Raw genomic sequence first — 24,040 nt, 5'->3', positions numbered from 1 at the left:
TGTATACTTTCTCTAACTCATGCAAGAAGAGAACTGCTGGGTAACAGTGAGGATAATTAGCTACTGGGAGAATTTAACCAGAGATAAGCTGCATCCTCTGTTGCTTGAAGTCTTTAAACTGGGCCTGCATTCCTCTGTGTGAAAGGAATGGTCACCCCAATGTTATGACTGAGTGAGTGCAGATTGTCCCTAAGAGAAGGACAGGCAGGGTGGCTCCATGGTGCAGTTGGGGTGCAGAGGTGCAGGGCAGGTGATCAGTGAACCAGGTACCTCCAGGGAGCAGCAGGATTCTCCCACGGGCCAGCCTGCTTTGAGTTAGAGATGAATGAAAAATTCTTATTGAAACGTTTGAACCTAATTCAAAATACATCGCTTTTGATGGAAAGTAAATTTGGCAGAGGTGAGGGGAAGGAGGGTATGCCAACCGGTTTGAGTGTGAAGCCTGTGAGATGCAGGCAGCCTGGGTTATTCCTTGGATTAGGAATATGCCTGGATTAGGCAGATGCAAGATTCAGGCTACTCTTTCGTGTGTGATCTCCCTGCAGGACTGTACATGGGGGAGTCAGTGTGCAGTAAACCAGGGTTCAAATTTATGGCTGTTTGCCATGAATGTGGACACTTCCAGTGCAGCAGTAACGCCTATGTAACTCATCCTGTCCAGGGCGTGCTCAAGTGTCCACAGAAGAAGTTTGTGCAGGGTGGACAGTGTCTTTAAACTCACGTCTGAGCATTCTCTTCCCAGGCTTCATCACCCAGCTAAGCCCCTCGTTCCTTCCTTCCTCTTCACGCCCAATGTCTATTGAATTGGAAGAGCCTCGTGCCAAGCGAGGACTCACACCTCTTCCGTGTCCCAGGGGAGCATCGTGCTCGCCAGGCTAATGGCTCCTCAGGGCGAAAGGGACTGGACAAGTCCTGCCAGCTGTTACTCGGTGAAAATTTTCTAGGGTCTCTATTTCATTCTGAAACAACTGTTGAAACCCTGATGCTTCCATCAGACCTGAGTTATTCTCTCTCTGAGCGTGCCTCGTGTTGTGGGTTTCAGCATGAGAAAGAAGTTGGGGAGGAGAGAGGCCCCTAGGGCTTGCTTTTATTTCTTCTTTTTTTTTAATTTTTTTATTTATTCCTTTCTTTTTTTTTCTTTTTCCCAAAAATGCTTTTTGGCCAAGTTCCTTTCCAAAATTTGCCTGACATTCAGTCAAATAGCTAGTGCCTGAGCAAAGGTCATGGTTCCTGGACCCCAAACCTGCCTCACGGGAGGCCCGGTGCTAAGCCCTGGCAGAAAGCTCAGCTCTGGGTATCTGGTTCATTGCAATCAAATCAATCATCTCAGGCTGAACTGAGTTACTCCAAGATGCTGTTGCTGCTACCACTGGCCCATCTTCCCTCTTCCCAGCACTGTTGTTCTCAAGCTTTGTGCCACATCTCAGTCACAGCGTGATGCGCCTGGGGCTGCACCTGAAGCATCGCTGCCTGGCCTGTCCACGGGAGGGATGGACTGCCTGTGGCAGAGGAAGCTGCAAGGTTAGGAGATAAGAAAGCATCTTTGCTTGCCATCCTCCCTTCTGCTCCAGCTGGGCTGGTTCCCACAGTGTCTCTGACAGCCGGCGAGGGAACGACTCTGCTAACTGGTGCAGAGCCCCGTGTTGAAATTCTGTCAGAAAATCCCCTCTAAAATTCTGTCAAAATCAGCAAATTTGCTTCTGATTGACTTGTGGCAGAGAGTTGCGTCGTGCTGTGAGGAGTTTAAATCTTTTGTCATGAATGTGCATGGAAGCTCTTTAATTACACAGCTGGTTTTCTTAGTAGGAGAAAATTCATATTTTCGCCCAGTTATGAAACTCTTATCTCCAAATCCCCATATCTATACATGGGCAGTAGTCAGATAGTGCCTCTTCTTTTAAACTTTCAGCTGAGATAGTAAAAGCATCTTGAAAACAACATCAGCTCTTTGTAGGGGTAGGGAAACTGAGGCACAGAGGGAACAACTTGCTTACATTGCAACGTAAGGTCACTGTCAGGGCAGTGAGGAGCAAAACCCCCCAACTGCTTTCTCCCAAGAGCTGATGTCTCTGTCCCAGACCTGTATTTTAACCCCATGTGGAAGCAGAAATCCCAGTTAGACACTGGGAGTCTGGTTGTCATTTACTGTAAGGAGCAGCAGAGCAAATGAGATTCAGTACTTGGAATTTTGACAAAATTGTCACCAAAATACGAAACACTTAAAATTGAGTATAATAAAAGCTCATCATTTAGCAGAATCAGATGCTCAAAGGATTATCTTTGAGGCCTTGCTTCGGTAAGGAGCAAGAAGAACCAAGGCAGAGATTTCCTTCTGGTTTGCGTTCTTCTGCTATGTCCCAACTACATTAAATTGAACAAAAACATGTGACAAGATTCAACTTTGTTGCTCAATGTCAGCTCTAAGTGAAGCAGGCAGGCAAGCTGCTACATGATACGGTGTCTGGATGAGGTCTTTGTCTTAATTACTGACAGCTATTGATACGCCACTCTCCCTGAGACAATACAGTGAAATTTTCCATCCTGGTAGGAGTATTGTTGAGTAAAGACATCCCCCCAGCCCTCCTGAAATTGTTGCAGTCAACGGATATTAATGAGGAGGATTAATGATTAAATTAAGGATGCAAAGGGAGGAAGGGAGATGAATAGATGTGACAGAAATGCTGTGCCAAGCTGGGGCAATTCCGAGAAGCACATCTTCCTCTTGTCCACGGCAGAGTGTCTGCAAATGCTTGCTGGCACGGAAAGCAGCCTCGGGGCTGATGAAGAGTGTGAGCAGGGGAACAGTTTGTGGCATCAAAAGCTTCGAGAGACAGCTTTAACTCGGCAGGCTCTTGCTGTTTCTAGAGGAAGGTGGGCGTTGGGCGAGCCAGGGCTCTGTCCTAGGGCAGCCAGCGCCGCAACCGCATGCTGCTCCTGGCGAGCCTTTCAGTGCTTTCTTATCTTCTCGTGTACAGCAGGAAAAGGGAAGCAGTAGGAGGAAGCGATTTCTCACGCGGCTTTGTATTTGCTGCTAATTAAACGTTGCCAGTCGAGCTCTGTTTTCCCACTTTTCACTGCCGGCCGGGGACAGTCCATCTGAATCACCCCGGCGCTGTGCTCAAAGCTGACCACACACATGCACACCCCCTTCGGGGGGAAGCTGGAGGGACTTCCATGGGGAGATAGCAAGTAATATGAAGCAGTTAATGGACTCAGCCTCATGTTACAGTGAGCTGAAACAAGCAAGAGAGCTGATTACTTTCAAGCGAATAACGCCACCAAGGCTAGCGAATTCATTCCCCAATTTTATACTTTCCTTCTGGCAGTAGCTTGTGTTGTCTAGACAGGAAGATGTGTGCAATCAGCTTTAAAGATGCAGCTTTATACCTCCCAGGGGAGAAAGACCTAAATTCCTGACAAGCAAAGCTCTGCTGGGATGAATGGGAAACGAATTATTCCCTTCTACACTCTAGGGTAATTGGCATCTGTATCACACGGGGCAATGTTCTCTCTGGGGCTCTTCAAAGGTGCCTGTAAGATTTGTAGATGATCCTGCTTTTGTCTCACAAAACCCATCATTGTTTGCATACGCTTACAGATACGTGATGTGCAAACTAGAAATTCCCAAGAAAATTTGGCTCTGAAACCCATCAAGTAAAAAGGCCAAGGCAGGAGTGTGCAGTACTAGAGGAAACGGAGGTGCTGCGGCCGGTGAGCGGTGTTACTGTGTGCTTGTGTGCTTGTGCCACTTGCAGGAATTGTCCACCCTTGCAGCAAGGCAGAGCGCAGGGGGATGGGGACCCCGGGGTCTCACTGCACTTTGGCTGCTTGTCCCCTGTGGGACCCAGCAAATCACTGCCACGCTCTGCCCTGGCTTCCCCATTTAAGAATAAAAAAGTTACTGTACTTATCTCCTGGGAATCCTCCTTCCTCTTGCTAATAATCTAAGTCTATATAAAACAGAATAATATTCGAACTCCAGTAAACGTGTCCAAATTCAAAGATCTACATTCCAAAGGTTTTGCTAAATTAACTCTATATCCACATGCTGTACGTCAAGGTGACCACCTACAGAATCTTTAAGGAATTTGCCTTTCCTTCTGGCTCTGCTGTCAGCTTATCACTCTGTTACCAGAGAATATAACTAAGCAGTGTCGCAGGCTTCACTTGTGGAAAGAGATTTGCTCTTCATGTAGCACAGGAGAGGTGAACCTGTGGTGTTAAATCCCCACAGTCAGAGGCGATGGATGTCGAATGTGCAGATGCAGGATTTGGCTCATCTGAGCATCGGGGTAGGCACTGATTTAGATTTGAATTTCAAACCCCCACTTTAAGCGCTTGTGTATGTCGAGCTGGGGGCTCAGTTTGTAGAAAGACCCGAGTTTTGAAATAGTGCAGGGGAAAAAGAAGTGCTGTTTTATATGGCTAATGTGTGCTCTGGATGGCTGTGATCACTGGTAGTGTCACAGGAATTGTGTTCAGGCAGGTAACTGGGCTGCTGATAAACAGCAGCTAAAGGCACATTGCTTATTTTTTGCATGCAGAATTACATATGTGCCTTCCTGAAACTGGCACTTAAATACCCCCTCTCCCCAATTTGACTGGTATTGATCCATGGATGGAGTGCAGAATGAATGAATTTTATTTATGCAGAGGTGAACTGATGATTTTTATCATGCCACACATTTCCATTTTGTTTAGAAACCCAACACAGAAGCAAACCAAACAAGAAAAGTCTCCTTGTTTTCTGAATGATGTTATTTGTTTATCTGCCAAAGCGCTTTGCATTTCCTCAGGTCACAGACCAGCCCATGTCTGGTGATGTTAATATTATAAGAGTTATGCAAAAGCAAAGTTTAAGAAAAATCTTTCAACTGAAAGAAATAGGATCTTAAAATCCCAAAATAGAGTATGGAAAGGTACACATCATGTCTGGCTTCTCTTTCCCCTTGTGGCAAATGTGACTCAAAGGAGTTGGGTCTTTTCCAGCTCGATCTGTATACAGTTTGGGGGAGTTTTATTGTGAATAGGTCACCTTATAATACACAAAAATATTTCCTCCCAGAGTTCTGTATTCATAAATCTTTCTCCATTCTCGCTCTCTGGAAACTGAAATCCAGATGATTTAGTTTCATTCAGGGAAAGAGAAGTAAGGGAACACCTTGGTGCGGGGCTGGTCCTCTCTTCTCGTCTCTGCTGAAACTCAGGTTGCAGGGCTTTGCTCCCTCTCCTTGGGCAGCTGGGGAGAGAGCTGCTGGTTCTCCTCCTGCATCATGAGCAGAAGAGTAGGACTGAAAAACTGAGACTTTTGAGTGGCTTGGTTGTTGCTAAGGAGGAAAAAATTAATTTCAAAGTTATTATTTAAAAAAACGTTTGAAGTCTTCACTTCTCTGTAGGGTTCTTTAAGGGTCACTTTTGCTCCTTCTTTCCTCCACTGAAAAGATCACTATTATGGTTAAATACTAAAGCATATTTGGAGGTGAGTTCTTATTGACAGTACCAGTCGCTCACAGTTCAATTTTGAGGAGAGATACATCTGAAACAAATGCTTCATGTATTTTTTCATTCTAGCTTACAGTGAATTTGTCTGGGTAAAAATGCAGCACAAAGTATTAACTTGTTTCAGTTCCTGCAAAGTAGAGTTACCATCACTGTTCCCCTGTTAGGGATGAACAGAGAGGTTATATGACATGACTGACACTATGTAGTAAACTGGTGGCAGAGCTGGGTGTAAAACTCTGATTTTTGAGTGGCTGGAGTTGTTCTGTGAGCTGTCCCCATCTTCATTTTTTGTTCCCAAGCCACGCTGATGTGTTCTTAGCAAGTGAAAGGTAGATGGAAATGCTCATGGTAAGTGATATTCTATATTATCTTTCAAAATGTAAACAAGTAGCTCAAGATAAGGACACATCCTTTTAAACTTGGATGCTTGAGTCTTTTATAGATATTTTTCTCTTTGTATTTGCATTTTATAAGGTTATTTTGATTTTTACAGTGATGTCATCCCAAAGCATTGCTATAATGTCATAAATTACCGAATAATTATGTTACTTTCTTCCATTGATCAAACAATTTAAAATCTGGCCCCGTTGGAGGACCAGAAGGCCTTTTACTATGTGTTTTATATCCCCTCGTCCAGCAGATGATACAAACATGGCCATATGAACAGGCAATCAATTTGTCTCCTGTTTAAGTCTGTATACGTTTATACAGACACACACCCACAGACATATATGTTATTAGAAGACCATGAATAGTTTCACCTTGGGAACTCATTCTATACATGAGCAGAAACACCACTTAAAATTGCTTTTAAAGGCGGCCAGTATTAAAAACTGTATACATAGCCAGTCCTGTTACAGCTGCTACTGACTGTGCTCACTGGGGGAAAATTATCTTTTGTGATTTATTAACTGTTTTCCTCCGTTCCAGTCTCCCACCTGTAACTCTGGGATTTTGTTCTGCCCAAACAGAGGGTAGAGCAAAAGCTGCTTTGCTGTCACTGTCATAACTGCTTCAGTCCAAGGGATCCTCTCGTCATCTTTGCTGGATCCACAAAGACTTACTCTGTCAGGCATGACAATAAACATGCTCAGTACATAAAAACTGTGCTGCTCTTCTCCCTCTCCCCTTGTAAAGACAAGATGGCTTTTGGTCATACAATGGCTTTTCATTGAAGGCCAGGAAATCTTGGATTTTGAAAGTAACGATACTGAGGATGAGTTTCAGGATGGCTCCCAGAGGACCCTTGGCTTAATGGGCCTCCATGGGTAAACAGGGGGTGATTCCTACACTCACGCCTGGTCCCAGTAGAGCTATCCTTTTGACCTCTGTCACCTTTAATCTTCTATACACTCTATACATTTCTAAATCTCCCCATGGCTGCCCTTGTATTTACCACATTCTTGGCAATGCTGCTTCTCCAGTACCAACCCTTGGGCTTGGAGTCCAGCTCCGCTCCTCCTCCACCTCGCTCCTGGAGCCAACTGGCATGTTTGCACAAAGCCCATTTTCCCTCCTCACAATCTTCCAAAGTGCTTGTGCGAGTGAGTTATCGTAGGTGTCTGAGCTGTGGCTGGGGTGGATTCTGTAATTCGTTCTTGCACAACCCGTACTTACGGCCCGTTGACTTCAATGGAGCTATTCATGCAAGTGGAGGCTGCAGATTTGGGCCCTTGGGTTGTAAGGTCTCTGGGGCATAGACCCCGTCTTTGTATGCCTTGCAAATACGTGCTAGATGAGTAATGATAGCTCAGAAGAGTGAGTGTCGCTTTACATTTGCCATACTGAAGGAAGGTTGCCAGGATTGTATTGATGCTGCATATGGTCCCCTTCCAGGGGGGAATTAATCCTTCTATGCAAAGATACCTCCCGCTGGCTGGTGAAAAGAAAAAAGGAAAAAAAAAAAAAAGGTTTGGCCATGAATACCATTAGCTTAATCTTCCTTTTCTCTGATCTTCCAGCACTATTTGCTTTGTATGGCTTCATCAAGGTTTTGTATGTGGACAGAATAATTGAAAACAAATTTAGCATGTCTCAGACCATAAAGTTCCCTTTCAGCTAGATCACTGGCTATGCGGTAGATAAATGTCTGGTTTTCATTTTTGGTTATGTGAGAAATTTAGAATGGTTTGATTTGTAATTTTGAATGTTAATAAAGAAGGAGAAATTTCCTTGTGTCCTGGCCTATGGAGGCATTCTGGCTTTCTTGCTTCTCTTGCAGCAAATACTGTTTATAAAAATGTTATTTAGTACAGAAGAGTCTGCTTATGTCCTTGAACCCTAGAGGCTCCAGTCTCTAAGGTCAGCTAGAGCTCCGTGTGCCAGGTGCTGTACAGTCACAGACCAAAAATGCCATCTCTACCTGTACAGACAGTATTTTATGCAATGCAAGAGGAATGGCTGAAGGGCAACCAACAATTAGGGGAAGGATGAGTTTCAAAGAGCAGTGAATCAACGCTGGTTCACAGAAGTGATTTCAGGAGAACAAGAACGTATTTTCTTTTAAGATTCTTTAAGAATTGTGCAGAGACAGAGATTTGTAGGGTGGAGATGTAGATATTAAAAGGGAACATCCTCCCTGGAGAGAGGCAGATGGGTGAGTAAACGTTTAAGAAGCTGATGCTTGTGTTTTGGGGGATGGATTTGGGAAGTTTGTGGGTGGACGTCGATAACTGAGTAGAAAATGAGAGGTGAGAGGGCAAAGAGAAGACCTTTGAAGATGAAGGCAGGCAGCGTGTGTCTAGTATGAGGGATGCAGGGGAAGCTGGAGAGATGGTGAAGCTTGCAGTGATGAGCAAAGTGAGGGGTTGGAAGGACAGTCCTTCCAGCTGGGTTTGGAATAGATGTGAGCTGGGCAAGACTGCATGTGCCAAGGCCAGCAAAAGGGCTGTAGCAGCCCTTTCATTAATTTCTGAAATGTTTATACATAGTTTAACATTTCAGTTTTCAATATCACAGACACATTTGCTAGACACATCCTGTTGACGGGGAAAAAAATGCTGATTTTTGAACTGCAGTTGAAGTAGGAATCACAAGCTGAGCTGAGGCAAGGTCATTTTCCTGAATGTTAGGCTGGACAGAAACTGGGGTTTGCAAGTTGGATGTCACATAGTGCCTGGTTCGAAGCCCCTTATGTTTATGGGCATCTTCCATTAGCTTTGATAAGGTCTGGAGAAGGTGTGTAAGGGAGTACCACGTGTATCTGCAGGAATGCATGTGGGAGACTTTCTTCTGTCCTGGCTGTGTTTCCTGCTGATGGGAAGCAGGAATCATTGCCCAAGGTTGCAGGTGTGGGGAGTCAATGCAGCTTTCCAGCTTTATCCACCCCACTAAGAAAAATCTTTTAAATCTCATTTAGGAATCATTCACTGCAAATTAAACAAGTGTACTCAAAAATATATCTTTGAGACAATTTATCAATCTGTTTTGGAGGCAACCAAAAAATTTCTGGTAATGGAGAGCTTGTCTGGACTTTTTTCCTCTTGGTATATCCTTTTTTTCTTTTTGATATATTTAGTATTATAACCATTAATTACATGTTTTCCATTATCTCCCTTCCCTATGTATCATGGATTCTGCCAAATATTCTTAAGAGGATGTCTGTCTCTGAGAGTAGGAGACAGTCTGTACTACACATATCTTTATGTCTATATATATCTCCGTATCTGTATATAAGTCTGTAGATCTATTTGGTTTCCTGACATGAAGGCCTTGCAAGCCCTGTGTGTGATAATAGATTTTTAATGTCTTGCCAGCTTCACGGTTACATGGAGAACAAACCCTTGGGTCTTCAGATCTTCATTGGGACAGCAGATGAACGGATACTTAAACCTCACGCTTTCTATCAAGTCCATCGCATTACGGGAAAAACTGTCACCACCACCAGCTATGAAAAGATCATTGGCAACACCAAAGTTTTAGAAATCCCCCTGGAACCCAAAAACAACATGAAAGCCACGTAAGCATATTTCTTTTTATTAGCAAAGTTGAGGAGGATTAAATGGGTGTGTGAAGTTCCTTCTCTTTGGAAAGGACTAACTTAAATGAATAATGAAGGCTGCTCTGGAGGGACTCTCCTTTCCAGAGCATCGGAATGATATATGAGTGTAAGACCCTTTTTATGAAAGCACGAGCAGCAGTTACAAGCACCTGGGTTAAAGCTGTTTACAGAGTTACCATTCATCAGCTGACCATGCAGGCGTTTTTGCTCTTTACCCCAATTGCTGCAGTGACTATATTGTAATCATTTGTCATCTTCAAAGTCAGAATGGTTTTGTAGGGTGCTAAGAAAAATGAGACTCAAATCTCAAGTCCTTGTGCTGCAGGGACGCAATGAGAAGCAAGGAGCAGTAGACTGTGGAGGAAAGGTGTACGATTCATTTTACAACATTTAATGGAACAGAAAACATCTCTTCTGAACTCAGCCAAGTGCTCTGGCCATGAAATTGCCCTCTTTTGTTGCAATAGCTTAACAGAAAAACAAGTACAGGCACATCTTTTCTGTATTAGTCCTTCCATTTTTATGGAGGCAGAGGGATGAAGTGGGCACCAGTCTGAAACTTCAGGCTTGAATGTGTGCCAGGCAGCATGAGAGTGATTGCTCTGCAGAGGGAAGAGCTGTATCTCCATCCTTCAGAGGATACTGACAAAATTGGCAGAGCAGCTGTGTTTTTAAGCCCCCCTACTTCATCACAAAATCCACATTCTTTCTTTGCATGTCTTTTTTTTCCAGAAAATATACCTCATTCCTCCCTTTCCTTCAAGCCTCTCCTTCCCTCTGCACCCAAGGAAATAAATAAATGTCCACATCTCAAACTTAAGCAGCCAAGTGCTGAATGAAACACGACTGTCTGTTCCTAACAAGTAGCCCTGGAGTAATAAACTCCTGCACACAGGCAATGGCAAGGAACAGCGTGGGTGTAGGAAGCAGCTTGGGGTTTATGCCTCCCAAAAAGTGATTTTGATTCATATCTAAAGAAGAAAAATGGCGTGTCTTTAAAACTGATATCAGAATAGGTTGGCAATGCCTGTTTAATAACAGTTCTCATTGCACTCTCCAATGACTGTTGCTGAGCTGAAGATCTCAGATTCTGTAAGTATTAATTGGCACATTCTCTTGCCAGGGCTCTGCTGCAGACAGGCATGTCTGCTAGTGTACACTGGGCTCTTAAGTAAATCTACACTTACACCAATATTAAGTTGCAATGCTGGTTTAAGCAATTCTAATCCTTTCATTGCTGCTCAGCCCCATCCTGCTCCCTGCATCCTCCCTTTGTGCAGGGACACGGTGAATGGGAGCAGAGAACCATTCTCTGCTCTGCCAGGCTATTGCCTTGGCTGGGAACAACATCCTGGGGCTTTGGAGAATGACTTGGTGACCTGGGCCGGGGCTGGAGACCACCTACCATGTCTGAAAGGAGGGGGGAGAGCAGTTTGGTTCCTGCTCTGGAGTTGAATTCAATGCTTGCATTACAAACCGTTGGGGAAACGTGCCTGGATGGTGCATGCAATTAGCTGCTTCAACTGCTGTGATTCCCCGTGGAGCTGAACTAATTTGCCCACGTGCAGGCAATAGCTGCTGTGCAGTCTCTGGGCACGGAGCTCTTTAGAGAGCTGGTGGTGGAGGTTTTAATGCTCTCTAGCTCCTGGAGGGCTCCAGCACGGGGTCAGCTTTTTGCCTGTTCTGGTGTGCACTTCTTGTTGTGGTTCACCCTCCGTGCCCCAGTGTGCTGGGGGGGCACTGCCGTGGGGACTCTTGTGCTTAGCACAGGAGGGAAACGGGACTCAGGGTTATCATGTTTGGAGAGTGGCTTCTGCTGCCACCAGAGTAAAGGCCACCCCTAGCCATCCTGGGACTCGCTGAGCCCAGACTTTTCGGGAAGGGTCCAGCAGCATCCTTCACTCGCTGTGTGTCTGGGATTTCTTCCCCTGTAACTGCTGAAATGGCAATATCTAGATCCTAAGCAGAACCAGTATTTGGAGCTGCTCTTAACTCAAGAGATTGAAGCAAAACAGCTTAATCCTCTTAACTGTCACCTATTTCCAAGCTGTTTGAGAGCAGAAATGTGAAGCTAAAGGGCGTGTGTGTTTGGCAGCATTGACTGTGCAGGGATTTTGAAGCTGAGGAACGCAGACATCGAGCTGCGCAAGGGAGAGACGGACATCGGCAGGAAGAACACCCGCGTCCGGCTCGTCTTCCGCGTGCACATCCCCGAGTCCAGCGGCAGGATCATTTCTCTGCAAGCAGCCTCAAACCCCATCGAATGCTGTAAGTAGGCCCTAAGATTTGCTCCTTCTTCGTCTCGCAACAGCCACTGTCTTGTCCCCCTGCTCCAGGCTGGCTCTGAGGGGACCAAACCCAACGTTTGCTCAGACGGGGAAACGCAAGGTGCTCTGCTCTTCCCACGCTGGCTGGGTCTGTGCCACCATCTGAGTGACCTGCAGCTCTTACCTGTGTGCACTCCCTCTCCTGAAACAAGTTTTGGTGGCTCTTCACGCTGCTTAGAGCTTGTGAGGACAGCCGGGGACTTTGGGACTTTTGCAAAGTTTATTTATTAGCGTGTTTCTGCTGGGCCCTTCTGGCTAGCAGGTCTTTTCTGGGAGCAGGGAGCCAGCATGGGTTTGCATATAGGGGTGTGTGTACATTCTCCCTGTTAGGGCATGAGCGTGCAAGCTACCTGCCATCCTGGGAGTGGTTTTATTTTGAGTGGAGGCACAACCAGAACTTGTTATCCACAAGCTGGCAGGTGGTTGGAGGTTTTGAATTCAAACCTGGGCCGGATCCTAGCCCTGTGGCCAGTCCTGCCTGCCAAAGGAGTGGCCACAGTCCTCAGGTGTGAGCTGTGGTGGGACCACAACTGAATTGGAGAGATAGGTTTGATTTTGAGGCTCAGGGACATCCTGGTTATTCTTCCTTCATGTCGATGCTGAGGGGCGTGCAGCTCAGGAGGCTGTAGCTGAGGCAGGGAAACCCCGGGTTGTTCTGGTATTCCCCTGAGGGACAGAAGAAAACTTGCAGTTCTGATTTCTGAGGGGCAAATCCTACAAGCATGTAAACTGAGATACCTGCACCTCCCACTCATTGTAACGTACTGGATCCTGAGAAAGAGAGGCCTCCAATGAGGTACCCCCCGTGTCACAGTCATTTCTAGAAGGGCTTCACCCACTTTGCTGGTTCATGTGCATCCTGTGATGCTTTTTGTTGGTAAATGGTGCCTTTTCAGTGGTTTGGGGATTTCACAAATACATAATGAGCAGTTTTCCTCTCCCTTTGCTGAATGACTCACCCCTTTAGCAGAACCTGTCTTGCCATAAGTCATGTAAAGAAAGTCATTGAAGAGTTTCTCATGTGTGCGTTTTATTTATTGAGATGCAGGCCAAGGAGCCAATTTTGGATGGGAAATCAAGAGAAATTGTGTGACTGGTGAATTATTGATGGCAGCTTTGAAACAAAACAGTAGAAATGAATAAACAAGTCAAGGCTAAGGAGAGGATGATGGATATGTATGATCTCTTGGCAATGTTTATGAGCAGATACCACCTATCAGAGCATTTTAGCAGCTGAGTGAAGTCTCCAGGCACGGTGATGTGGAAGGGAGAACAGTGGGAGCAGCCACCACCTTTCTCCATAGGAAATGGTTGTGATCCTTTATGGGACCAGATGGCTGAAACAATAGTGGCCTCCACCCCAAACGTGTCCCTGCTGAAACAAAGGCCCATTTGCTAAAGGAAACATTCAGCAAAGTGCAGCTTTGGTAGATAGGAAGGGAATTGCAGCAAAGCATCACCTGGCTTCTCCCTCAAATTCTTTTCCGAGTGGAAAGAGCCCATTCCTGCCTGTGGTGGGTGGGTAAAGTCCAGGTGCAACTCCTATACCCGCCGTAGAGAAAAACAGGACGAGCCCAGAGCAGAGGGAGGAGGGTCCACGAGCCCCGCAGATAACACCCCGCTTGGGCAAATTCTCCTACAGCAACAGCAAACTTCTCTTTCAGAAAGGGTTAGCCAGGCGTTTCTAAGACCCTTCCACAATTGCACATTGTATTTGTGCCCATCACCAAAGAGCGTTCAAGCAGAAATCCGGTGATGGTTTACAGAATAAGATCATGTTTTTCTGAATTGTATGCCCACACCTAATTTGCCTGGGCAATGACTGCTATTTGCAGGCCTGTTTAAGATGTCGAGGCATTTATTCTGAGATGCGTTTGCTTTGATGAGTCTTAGGGGCATTAAAAAAACAAGAGTGGAGATACTAGTGTAAGTGACTTCTTTTTATATTTTTTTATAATTAAAATATGAAAATGTGAGGTGCATAGCAGACAGCAGAGCTCCCACAAAAAGAAAATATGTATTTGTTCCCCAAGAAAAAAAAACAAAGTAAGTTTAATTTTTGGAATACTGGTTACACTGGCAATTTGGAGAGTAATCTGTTAAGGACTGTGCTTTTCTAAACTCATGGAAGCAGAGTATGAAGTGATCTGGCATAATAAGCCTCTTCCATTTAGAACGTATGTTGCATATTTAACAGTGTTTTTGCATTTCAGTAGCACTTCCTGAACTCAGCCGAGTTCTGGGAAGATGGTTAAAAACATTAGTTAGCTCAGCCAGCATTAGTAACGCAGACTAAATCACACTAGAGATGATAATCTTAGTTTCTCCCAGACAATCTGCATGTTGCAGAGCTCCCAGGCTCAGGTAAACTCAGGTGTCCTGCTAAGAAAGGGCTTCATGACATTTTCTCCTTGTGTCCCACCTTCCTGTGCTGTTGGGATTCTCTTTTTTTCCTTTGTCTGTTTTTCTTTCTTTTTTTTTTTTTTTGACATGGCCACCTGGGAATCCTTATCCTCAGGGACTCTCCTGTAAGATCTCTCCTGTCTGGTAGCTGTTAATAATATCCCACTGGGAAAGCCTTATTAAGTAGCAGCTTTAAGATAACTGGCCATTTCCCTACCAGTGGGGTTCCCTCGAGAGCACGGTTGCTACCAACAGAATATCTGAGTGCTCTCCTCAGCAGAAGCCGATCCCCGCTAAAAACTCCCACCGGTGTCAGCAGATCATTAGCTGCAATGAAGCAAGAACTGTGAAGTATCTGCTTTTCATGGGGCAATTTGATTCCACCTCATCTGTGTCACATTCAGCACTTGACAGGTTTTAGGAGGGGATTTCACAGGTTCAAAGCATCATCCGGAGCAAGTTCCTCCCCAGGCAGCTGCGTGGGAGGACCAAGGAGGTGATATGTTGTTAAATGATCAGTTATACCTCAAAATGGACCTCGTATCCAGACAAGCCTGCACATTCAGCAGCTTGCAGCTTTTTTTCTCCTGTTGCCTGTTGATTCGTTCTGAAGCCACTGAGTAGGCAAAGGCATTTGAAAGCCCTCTGATAATTGTAGCAACAGGTCATCACTTACTTAGGGATAAAAAGCCACTGTCTTGTAGATGTAGTGCTGGAAAGCTGAGAAAAATCCCTTCTCCTGGGCGTTGCTCCATGCGGAGTCTGTGAAATGGCAGTGAGCCCCGTGGGTGCTATGTGTGATGTCCCTGGGGTCTGCAGCTGATGGGTCTGTGTGGCCCCGTGGGTGCTATGTGTGATGTCCCTGGGATCTGCAGCCGATGGGTCCATGTGGCAGCAGTGGCAGTGTGCTGCCTGGCCTGGCTCCTCCATGCCATCCGTCGGTGGGGATGCCCAGATGTCCATCCCTGCCTGGGCAGGGCTGTGCTTTAGGCATGGGCTCACGTAGGTGAGCCCTTGCTGGGCCAGGCAGGGCTGTCACAGAGCTGCTGTCACTGAAGGTGGTGATGTGAAGGGTTTACTGAGTTAACTCGTCCCTTTAAACACAGCCCTAATAATAAAAAGCCCATGCAGGGTTTTGGTATTTGCAGACCTGATTGTTATTTTCAAACCGTTCAGGCAATTTCTGTAGCATTACTTCTATTCATGTGCTTTGATTTACCTTTCACTATGAACTGAGACTCCTTTCTGGGTGAGCGAGTGGTGTCTGGAGTTGTGTTCCCACTCCTCGGCTGAAACTTCCAGGGGGTATTGAAGGGAGCTCAGAGGCAGCTTGTTTCACTCCGTGCTGTCAGCAACCAAAAAAACTGCTCTATGTGAGTGTCTGCAAGATGTGTGTGTGTCAGTGTTGGGAGCACCATTCACACCGCCTCACAGTTTTTATTCTGATGGATCCTGGTTAAACCACCCCAAAACGTCTCACAGTTCTTGTTTTGTGCAATCCGTGTTTGCTGATAGCAAGCTGTGCTCACGGATCTCTTAAAATACAAGCAGTTGCACTTGGCACGAGAAAAGGAGTCTAAAATCTTGTTCTTATAATAGATATTCCGAGGTGGTAAAAAACAAAACAAACAAAACTTATTACTAAAGAACTGTGTGTCCATCTGAGGAGTTTAAATAGTTTCTATTATTGACTGTATTTTGTTCCACTGAATCGGGTCAAATATCTAACTTCCCTTTAATCAATTTCCCTGGAAGTTTCCTTTATTTTTCTCTCCTTCTAGTAGATTTTCCCATAATATTAGACAATCTGAGCCTGCGATATGTGACACATTAATAACTACAGGGGAAAGAGCTAGTCATGTAAAAGAATGTTGTTTTGGCAAACAGCGAGTGCTTTTCCTCAGCCGGGAGCTGTGCTGGTTGGAATACAATGGCAGGCAAGAAGGAGCCCTAGTTTATTGAGATAAAAAAGCCAAAATGAATGGTCTCTTTGCACCGGGGAGATACCCATTTGCAAGTTTACCCATAAATATAATTATTACAAGAGTAGCATGGTTTCCAGTTGAATTACCCCCCCCCCCCCCCCCCCCCCCTTTTTTTCAACCTAAAGGCAGTCAGACAGCTGACATAAAAACTGGTGCTTTTTCTAAAGTATCCAGTAAATCCAGTTCTAGGCTCCCCAGTGCAAGAAGGACAGGCAACTGCTGGAGAGGGTACAGCAGGGGGCTACAAAGATGATGAGGGGCCTGGACCATCTCCCTTACAAGGAGAGGCTGAGGGACTTGGGTCTTTTTAGTCTGGAGAAGAGAAGACTGAGGGGGGATCTGATCAATGCTTATAAATACTTAAAGGGTGGGTGTCAAGAGGATGGGGCCAGTATTTTTTGAGTGGTGTCCAGGGATAGGACAAGAGGAAACGGGCACAAACTTGAACATAAGAAGTTCCACCTAAACATGAGGAGGAACTTCTTTACTTTGAAGGTGCTGAGCCCTGGAACAGGCTGCCCAGGGAGGTGGTGGAGTCTCCTTCTCTGGAGACATTCAAAACCCACCTGGACACGTTCCTGTGCAACCTGCTCTGGGTGGACCTGCTTTGGCAGGGGGGTTGGACTAGATCTCCGGAGGTCCCTTCCAACCTCATGCGATTCTGTGATTCTGTAAAGTAAAATTTTTCTCTCTCCTAAAGCACAGAATTGAAAAGCCAATTCTGGCAATATTTGCCACTTTTAATGTGCAACTGAAAGATTTCAGTCTGGAAAGTCTGAGTCAGAGAGAAGGAAAACGCCCGCCCTTTTTGCAGGCTGCGAGCCTTGCTACGAGGATGAACTCCTCTTTACTTTCTGCCTTTGCAACCCTGCTGCTGGTAGAAGCAAGCGCCCCAGCGTATTACGCAGAGCGTGGATTTCTGAGCATAATTTAAGCTCTGCAGATCTCCTCCACAAGGGATTAAAAGGAAATGCTGTGCATACCCGCAGAGATGATCGACAGAGAAGTGAACCGGGGCCATGGTTTTCCTGTCATTAATCACACGCTGGTTTGGTAAGCTGGCTGCAGTTCATAGAAAGTATCATACTTATCTGACACTGCTGCCATCAGTGCTTGTCACTCCTCCTTCGCAGGGACATCATGAAATAAATTATGTGCAGAGAAGGAGGTGGAGAAAAGCCCTCTATTTTTGGTGCTTTTTTCTTGGACGGCTCTGCACAAACTGCTGATTAAGTCTTGCTGGCAACAAATTGGAAACTGTTGCCATTCATAGGGGGTTCTTCTTCTCATAGTATTTAGATCGCATTTTCAAGGCTTCCTGTCTAATCACGAGGTTTGGAAATTTGCTTTATTTACTTGATTCTCACTTAAGCCTTCCCCTGCCCCATATTCCTACCAGGAGGTGATTCATCCCATCCCTCTGATTAGAAGATTGCTGCTCTCTGGGGCGCCTTACTGATGTCCCCCTGCCTGCTGGAGGTGTCTCCTGCCCGTGGTCCCACACTGGAGCTCCACAGCCATTGCCTCTCCTCCCACCAGAGAGCTCAAGGTGCTTCAGTGTGTGATGGGTGGGATCAAAGTCTCTCAGGACATCAGAGCGTTGGGTGAGCACTGGGCACAGGAGCTCTGCTCCCATCAATCCTACCACAGGCAGGCAGCTCGTGGTAAATAAACACAGTGTGACAGGAGGAATGAAATATTTACTTTGGCTCATTAAGGTTTGCACTGAGGTGGAAGAATTAATCCCACAACAAATTAGGCCTCATCTATTGCTTCTAGGGTTCGGGATTTTTTTCTAGCATCAGACACGCAGCTCTATCTGCTCTTCTCAAATCCAACAGAAATCAGTGGCTGGAGCCAAGAGCCTTTTGGGGGTTTGGAAAGACATGGCAGGAGTGGTGAGTCACGGCTTGAAGGCTTCCAGCAAGCTGGGGTGAGCTGGGGCTGCCCTGGGCAGCATAAGAATGGGGGGAGTCCAAAGAGGGACCTGGACATTTGGCCTGGGGAGGCTACTGTGCTGGGGGTGCAGGTCATGACCCCACCTCTTTAAGTAGCTACCTTTTTTGGTTTCCTTGGCTTGTGATGGCAGTTAGAGGTAATTAGAGGTAATGCTAGCTTTGTTCTCACCAAGATGCAGGTGAGCATCAGCCCTGCCCCTTGTGATCTCCCAGGGTACGATCTCTCCTGACCTGTGGTCAGCTATGGGGACAACTGGTAAACCAAAGCTCTGGATCCAGAGTTGCAGGTGTCCCAAAGATGGCGTGGAGCAGATTTCACTCTAGCAGCTATTCTTTGGCCTCTGTTTACTCAGAGGTTTACTTGGAGGCCTCCAGCCACGCCGCAGAAGGTGGCAGTGAGGTAGTGTGCTGATACACGGAGGCTGTAGAGTCTCTCTGCTCTGGAAGTGTCGGTCAGACCCGCACGGCTCTGTGCAGAGTTCATAAGCCTGTTCCTCCCAAGAGGCAGATCACGTTAGTGTTTTTGCTTTGCCTACTTTCTCTGTTCCAGCCCTCTCTCTTACTGCACACGCAGGGTGAGAGATTGCTGAGACGGTTCCTCTCCGGAGGCTGTTAAGAGACATTTAGCTTCAGTTAAGACTCCTCATAAAACGAGTCAGTTTTTGGGCAAGACAAGGCAGCGCTTGGAAGCCCTCCAAGCCGGTGGAAGGAAACATGATGCTCAGGCAGGGCTAGAGCTGCTGGTCCCAGGAGATGCGAGCAGGAGGAGCGCTGACAGGGAGAGCTGGGAGGTGTGGAGGGAAAGGGGCTCTCAGGTGGAGCTGGGATTACCTAAGGAGCACATTGGGGAATACGACTGAGGTTGTCGTTTGGAACACTCTCCTGGAGGAGATCTGGAGCCACAACAGACTTATCCAGGTAAAGAGTTGTCTCAAAATATCCCATTCTTTTCCTAGAAACCAGTTAGCCTCTCTGCTGAAAAAGGAACAGTTATGGATGCTGTGGGCAGGTGGGAAAGCAAGAAACACCTTCACCCTGCCTTGGCACGCTTCCTTACAGTCAGCCCCAGGCTTGTGCATCCCCTGTGGAGCATCCAGCCTGCTGGCCTAGAGGTTTAGGCCATCTTAGCCTTTTCTCCACCCACTGGCATGGGGAAGGGGACAACGTCTCACCCCCGAGCAGCGCCCCTTCAGCGGGTGCCTGGGTGGGCTGTGGGCAGCAACAGCCTTGCTGAGAGCTGGGGGCAGGGGAGGCAGCATGGGGGCTGCTTCCCTCCCAGGCAGAGGGTCCCTGGAGGTGGTGGGGTGCTCCCAGACAGCAGCTCCCTTTCTCTCTTGTGTCGCGGTGCGCATTGTATTTCTTGGCACCATGCATCCATGACATCTTGATTTGCAGACAGTCAAATAAAACAGAAAAATAACGTCCCCTGTTAATAGGTTGACACACTGCTTCAGGCCAAGTGTGAGTATTTCTATAGCATTTGCTTTGCTGCCTTATGTCAGTAACTGTTGCTATTGAAAGTAAACACCCCAACTGGTTAAATCAACAGGGTTTTGTTTATTCAAAGCTCATAAACTCCAGTAGCTGTAGGTCACTTTATGAAGTGCCAACCCCTGGGGGAAGAGAAGGAATAGTGTGAAATTATTGCATGCAGTCCACCCATCATGAGCCTTAGAGGAAGGGGATTTATTGGCAATTAATATTTCTTGCAGAGGAAAAAAAGTAATCCTATTGAGGCAGCTCCACACTGAACCTTGAGCCTCCTTACTGATGGAAACGGGGAATGGGGTGAAAACTTCTTATAGGTCTGGGTAAAAAAGAAAAGAAAGGTCTTGGAAAATGAAAAGTGGGGTTTTTTTCATAAAGGGTTGGCACACCCTATAGCAGGAGAAGAAGAGTGCAGGCAAAATGGGGCAGAGGAAATCAGGTGCTTGGTAGGTACCTGTATTCCTCCACCTTTCCCTTTAGCACGCTGTCTGCATTGAGAAACTCAACAAATTGCATTATCATATTGCATATGTGCAGCACATATAATGCACACATGGGTTTTGTACACCTACAGGGGTGACCGAGTCTGGGTCAGGGCGAAAGCAGTTTTGGAGATGCCTGTAGCCTGCCCATGCTGTAGATGCCTGAACAGAGCTCTGCATCAGCCTGGCTGCTGCTGGCCATGGCCGTGGGGAGCTGCATTGGGGTACCCGTGGAACTCCCCTGCCCATCACAAGCTGCCAGGCAGCGCTGCTGAGGCCACCCCAGCTCGGCCGAGGATGGCAGAAGGGTTTTTGGCATTTTCCAAGAGCTAGGATCACGTTCCCGGTGAGCCGGCTGTCCTCCCCGGCTCCCTGGTAGGTCGCAGTGTACACAAACACTGTGCTCTATGGAAGTTGGACAGAGGCTTGGTCTTCAGCAGCGATTTCCAGCTTGCCGAGGTCCAAATGTAATTAAGATGAGTCAGACGGTTATTTCCAGGCTAAAATTTGTCCTTCCTCGTCCTGAAAAAGCCTTGAGAACCACTGATCTGTTGGATGTCAGGTACAAAGCTCTCTACTAAAAAACTGAAGTCTGTAGAAGGCATGGGTTAATCTGGAATTTCTGACTATTTAAGGTACTTTGGAAGTGAAATTTGGGGATTGAAAAGGAATAAACGGTGTCTAGGGCAAAGCTTAAATACATTTTCTCTTGGCTATTGTAGAAGTGTTTTTGATGATTGCTATTTACTTTTAAGCCTTTAAGGTTACAAATCTGTCTTTGTGATAAATCCAATTATGAACTCATAAAAAATTTGAGTATTTAGGGAAACGAATTAATCATACAGCCATGTGAAAGAAATTAGCAGGTCCTGTGAAAATAATCTGAATATATATTCTTAATTGGCAGTATCTTAGCCCAGCTGTTGCTATATATTTGAAGGGAACAATGAGTCATAAGGTTGTTTTAAATAGACGTTAAAAAATGCCTCTCAAATGGGACAAGAAAGTTATAAATATTGAATTATCTGTATTTTTAACAGGAGCAAAAACTCCATGTCATATGACTGGCAGAAAGGGTTCAGCTGAGCTTGTCCCTGCTAAATAAATTGCTACCTTATTCTACAGACACCTGTCTGAAAGGTTTAATGCTTGTGTTTTCCCACCAAATACTCTTAGCATTTTCTTGATGTGGTGAGAGAATCTACACAGGTCTCACTGCAGCCAAGAGCTGTCAGGATTTCGGCTTTCTGAAGGCTGCACAGCAGTAAGAGCGTGCTGGGACCAGGTCACAGAAACCACAGCCTTGCCTGCGTGCGAGCGTTCGGCCAGCACCAAACATATAGGATAATATTTCCTTATTTTTGGCTCAGCAGCCAACGGTGTTCAGTGAAGGGAAGACACAAGTGCTCAAGGTCTCTTGGGAGCAGGCTCTTTGTCAGAGAAAGTCAAAATCCAGCCAAGGCAGCTGTTAAATAGATGAGCGGCATCCTCCAGGGGCCTTTCCAGTTGGGGTGGATGAATCTGGAGGAGTTTGAGTGCAGGTCATGAACTCTCAGTTCACCAGACCCAAACTGCTGCCCACCTGGTCTGGTCACAGGGAAGCTCATGATATTTTCCAGCTGTCTGTGTTGTAGGGAACAATTCTCACATCTTTGCTTTCTTCGGCTCCTGCCGCTTATTAGCAAACAGTTGGAATAGCCTTGCAGGGATGGTGACTGGGATTCTCCAAAGCTTTTCTGACCATGCAGATGGCTGTTTTAATGGGATGAGAGGAAAGTAGGTGGAGGGATGGTCCTATCCTGGTTTTCTGGCCGGGGAAGGAGAGAATAACTTGCCAAAGTCATGCTCCAAGTTTGTGGCTAAGGCTAAAGACCTTAGGAATCCTTAATCACGTATATGCCCATCTGGATTCCACCCTACCTTTTCTTTCCTTGCCTTTTATAATCAAACTCAGTTTGCAGCACAGGGCCCTGCTCCTCAGATGTTTTGGCCTCTGCAAAACATGCTTGCAGCAAGCCCAGGCTGCAGCAGAGTCCCTGCGTGACCCTTCCTGCTCACCAACATGAACATGGCTTTGTGGTTGCCCCTCTTGTTGTGTGCACAAGGCTTGGTGCCTGCACATGGAGACAGTGCTTTTGTTGGCAAACAGACTGTTCCATGCCCAGTGTAGTCCCTGTTCTGTAGGAGGCAGTGGGCTTTTGTAGAAGAGGTTTATTTTTAATTTTTTTCTGAAGGAATTCAGTGTTATTCAGTGGAATCCTCTCTGCAGGTGGAATTTTTGGGCTCCAGGGCTGTAGTGTGCCTGCACTTGAAAATTTGGCTATTTATTTGGAAACAGACATGGGCAAGTTCCAGCTCATTCATCCAAGCTGTCCTTTCTCAAGGACAAGGAGTAAGGCCAGCACAGCTGAAACGCTGCAGCCAGCTCCTGAATGTTTCCAAATAAAATGCCTTGAGTAAGTTTATTTTTCCCTCTTGAACCTAAATTTAGCACCCTGGAGAAGCTGCTTTGGCAGTCAACGGACGGTAACGATGACAAGATCAATCTGTGGATAGTTCTGGGAAGATCTGGAAAGTCCTGGTATAACAGAGTTTGTTTCATTCATGTCTGCAATTTGTCCACAGCCCAAAGATCTGCTCATGAACTTCCAATGGTCGAAAGACAAGATATTGATAGCTGCCTTGTTTATGGAGGACAACAAATGATCCTGACTGGACAAAATTTCACAGCAGAGTCCAAGGTGGTGTTCACAGAGAAAACATCAGGTAAGGGAGTTTTTTTTTATAACCTTCCCTAATGGAATAAGGCAAATCCGTAGTGCTGTTGGTCTCATCCTAAGATCTGTGCTCATGAGTGAGTAGTACTGTTCAAGTTCTTGCAAGTAAAACCATATCAGTTGACTTAACTATATGAGTAAAATTAGACCTGGAAGCAAATATTTGTGTTACTGGTTCACAAGAATACAGATACTGGGAATCAGTAGGAACAGGATATGTTATCAAAGAAATGCAATGACTATTACGTGTTCCTCTGTGCTTGTTCAATCTCTGTTTAGCGAACACTGCTGTGGAAATCATAATTGAAATGAACATTTTTTTATTGATGTGAGCTCCAGGCAAAGATTGCGTTGTGTTCCCTTTAGAAGTCTATGGGGGAAATTGTTCATAATGTGTGTTTTTTGTATCAAAGTAAAATTATTTTTATACATACTGAGATAAAAGAATACATCACTTCATCTTCCATATATTTTCAGATCTTTTACATAGGCTCAGACTTTAGCAAAACAAATAAAAATCAATTCACAGAGAAAAGCCCCGTTACAGCCCAATGCTACTTTTTTTTTTCCCAGTAGAGCTGCTTCTTTTAGAACATGCTTTGCCAGTTTTCAGGTTAATTTTGCTAGCTCTTGAGCAACCATGAAGTGGGAATGAATGGCAGATTGTAGATTCTCTCTTTTCATCTTATTTGTTGACTTGCACAGAGCCAGTACAAGATGGTCCCAAGCCCTGACTGGAGTTGGATGAATATAAATACATAATAGGAATAAAGAATGATTACTGGGAATTATTTAGTTGCCTAGCATCACCTTTACTGCCTTTCCTGATCTCTCTGTATTGTGTTTTCATAATGGCATGCTAAAATAAGCGTACCTTGATTTCTAACTCAAAGAATACCTGACCCCAGAAAATATGCTTAGCATGATCTAATGGTTAAGGTGGGCAGCATAAATACAGGTTTTCTTGTTTACAGGAGGAAACACAAACAAATGCATTCTGCTGTAGTTACCTGTTTTTTTCAGAGCTGAATTGTTTCTTTTCTAGTATCATACGCATGTAGGCATTTCATGTCACCTCACTAAGCAGTATGTGTATTTCATTGAATTTTCTAAGGCTT

At 45.6% G+C, this 24,040-nt stretch overlaps 1 protein-coding gene across 1 annotated transcript in view; it reads left to right on the top strand.

Moving 5' to 3' along the window:
* The window catches only part of NFATC2 (nuclear factor of activated T-cells, cytoplasmic, calcineurin-dependent 2), an 87,791-nt gene that overhangs the window by 18,881 nt on the left and 44,870 nt on the right, over positions 1-24,040 (top strand). Inside the window, exons 4-6 of the mRNA XM_014943868.1 lie at positions 9,258-9,460; positions 11,598-11,770; positions 22,771-22,911. Of these exons, the coding sequence (XP_014799354.1) occupies positions 9,258-9,460; positions 11,598-11,770; positions 22,771-22,911 (517 nt within the window). The remainder of the gene's footprint in view (positions 1-9,257; positions 9,461-11,597; positions 11,771-22,770; positions 22,912-24,040) is intronic.

Source organism: Calidris pugnax, unplaced genomic scaffold, assembly GCF_001431845.1.
Source record: "Calidris pugnax isolate Ruff unplaced genomic scaffold, ASM143184v1 scaffold118, whole genome shotgun sequence".
NCBI lineage: Eukaryota > Metazoa > Chordata > Aves > Charadriiformes > Scolopacidae > Calidris > Calidris pugnax.
The sequence above is the reverse complement of the archived record's forward strand: the minus strand, read 5'-3'. Positions and strand labels throughout refer to the sequence as shown.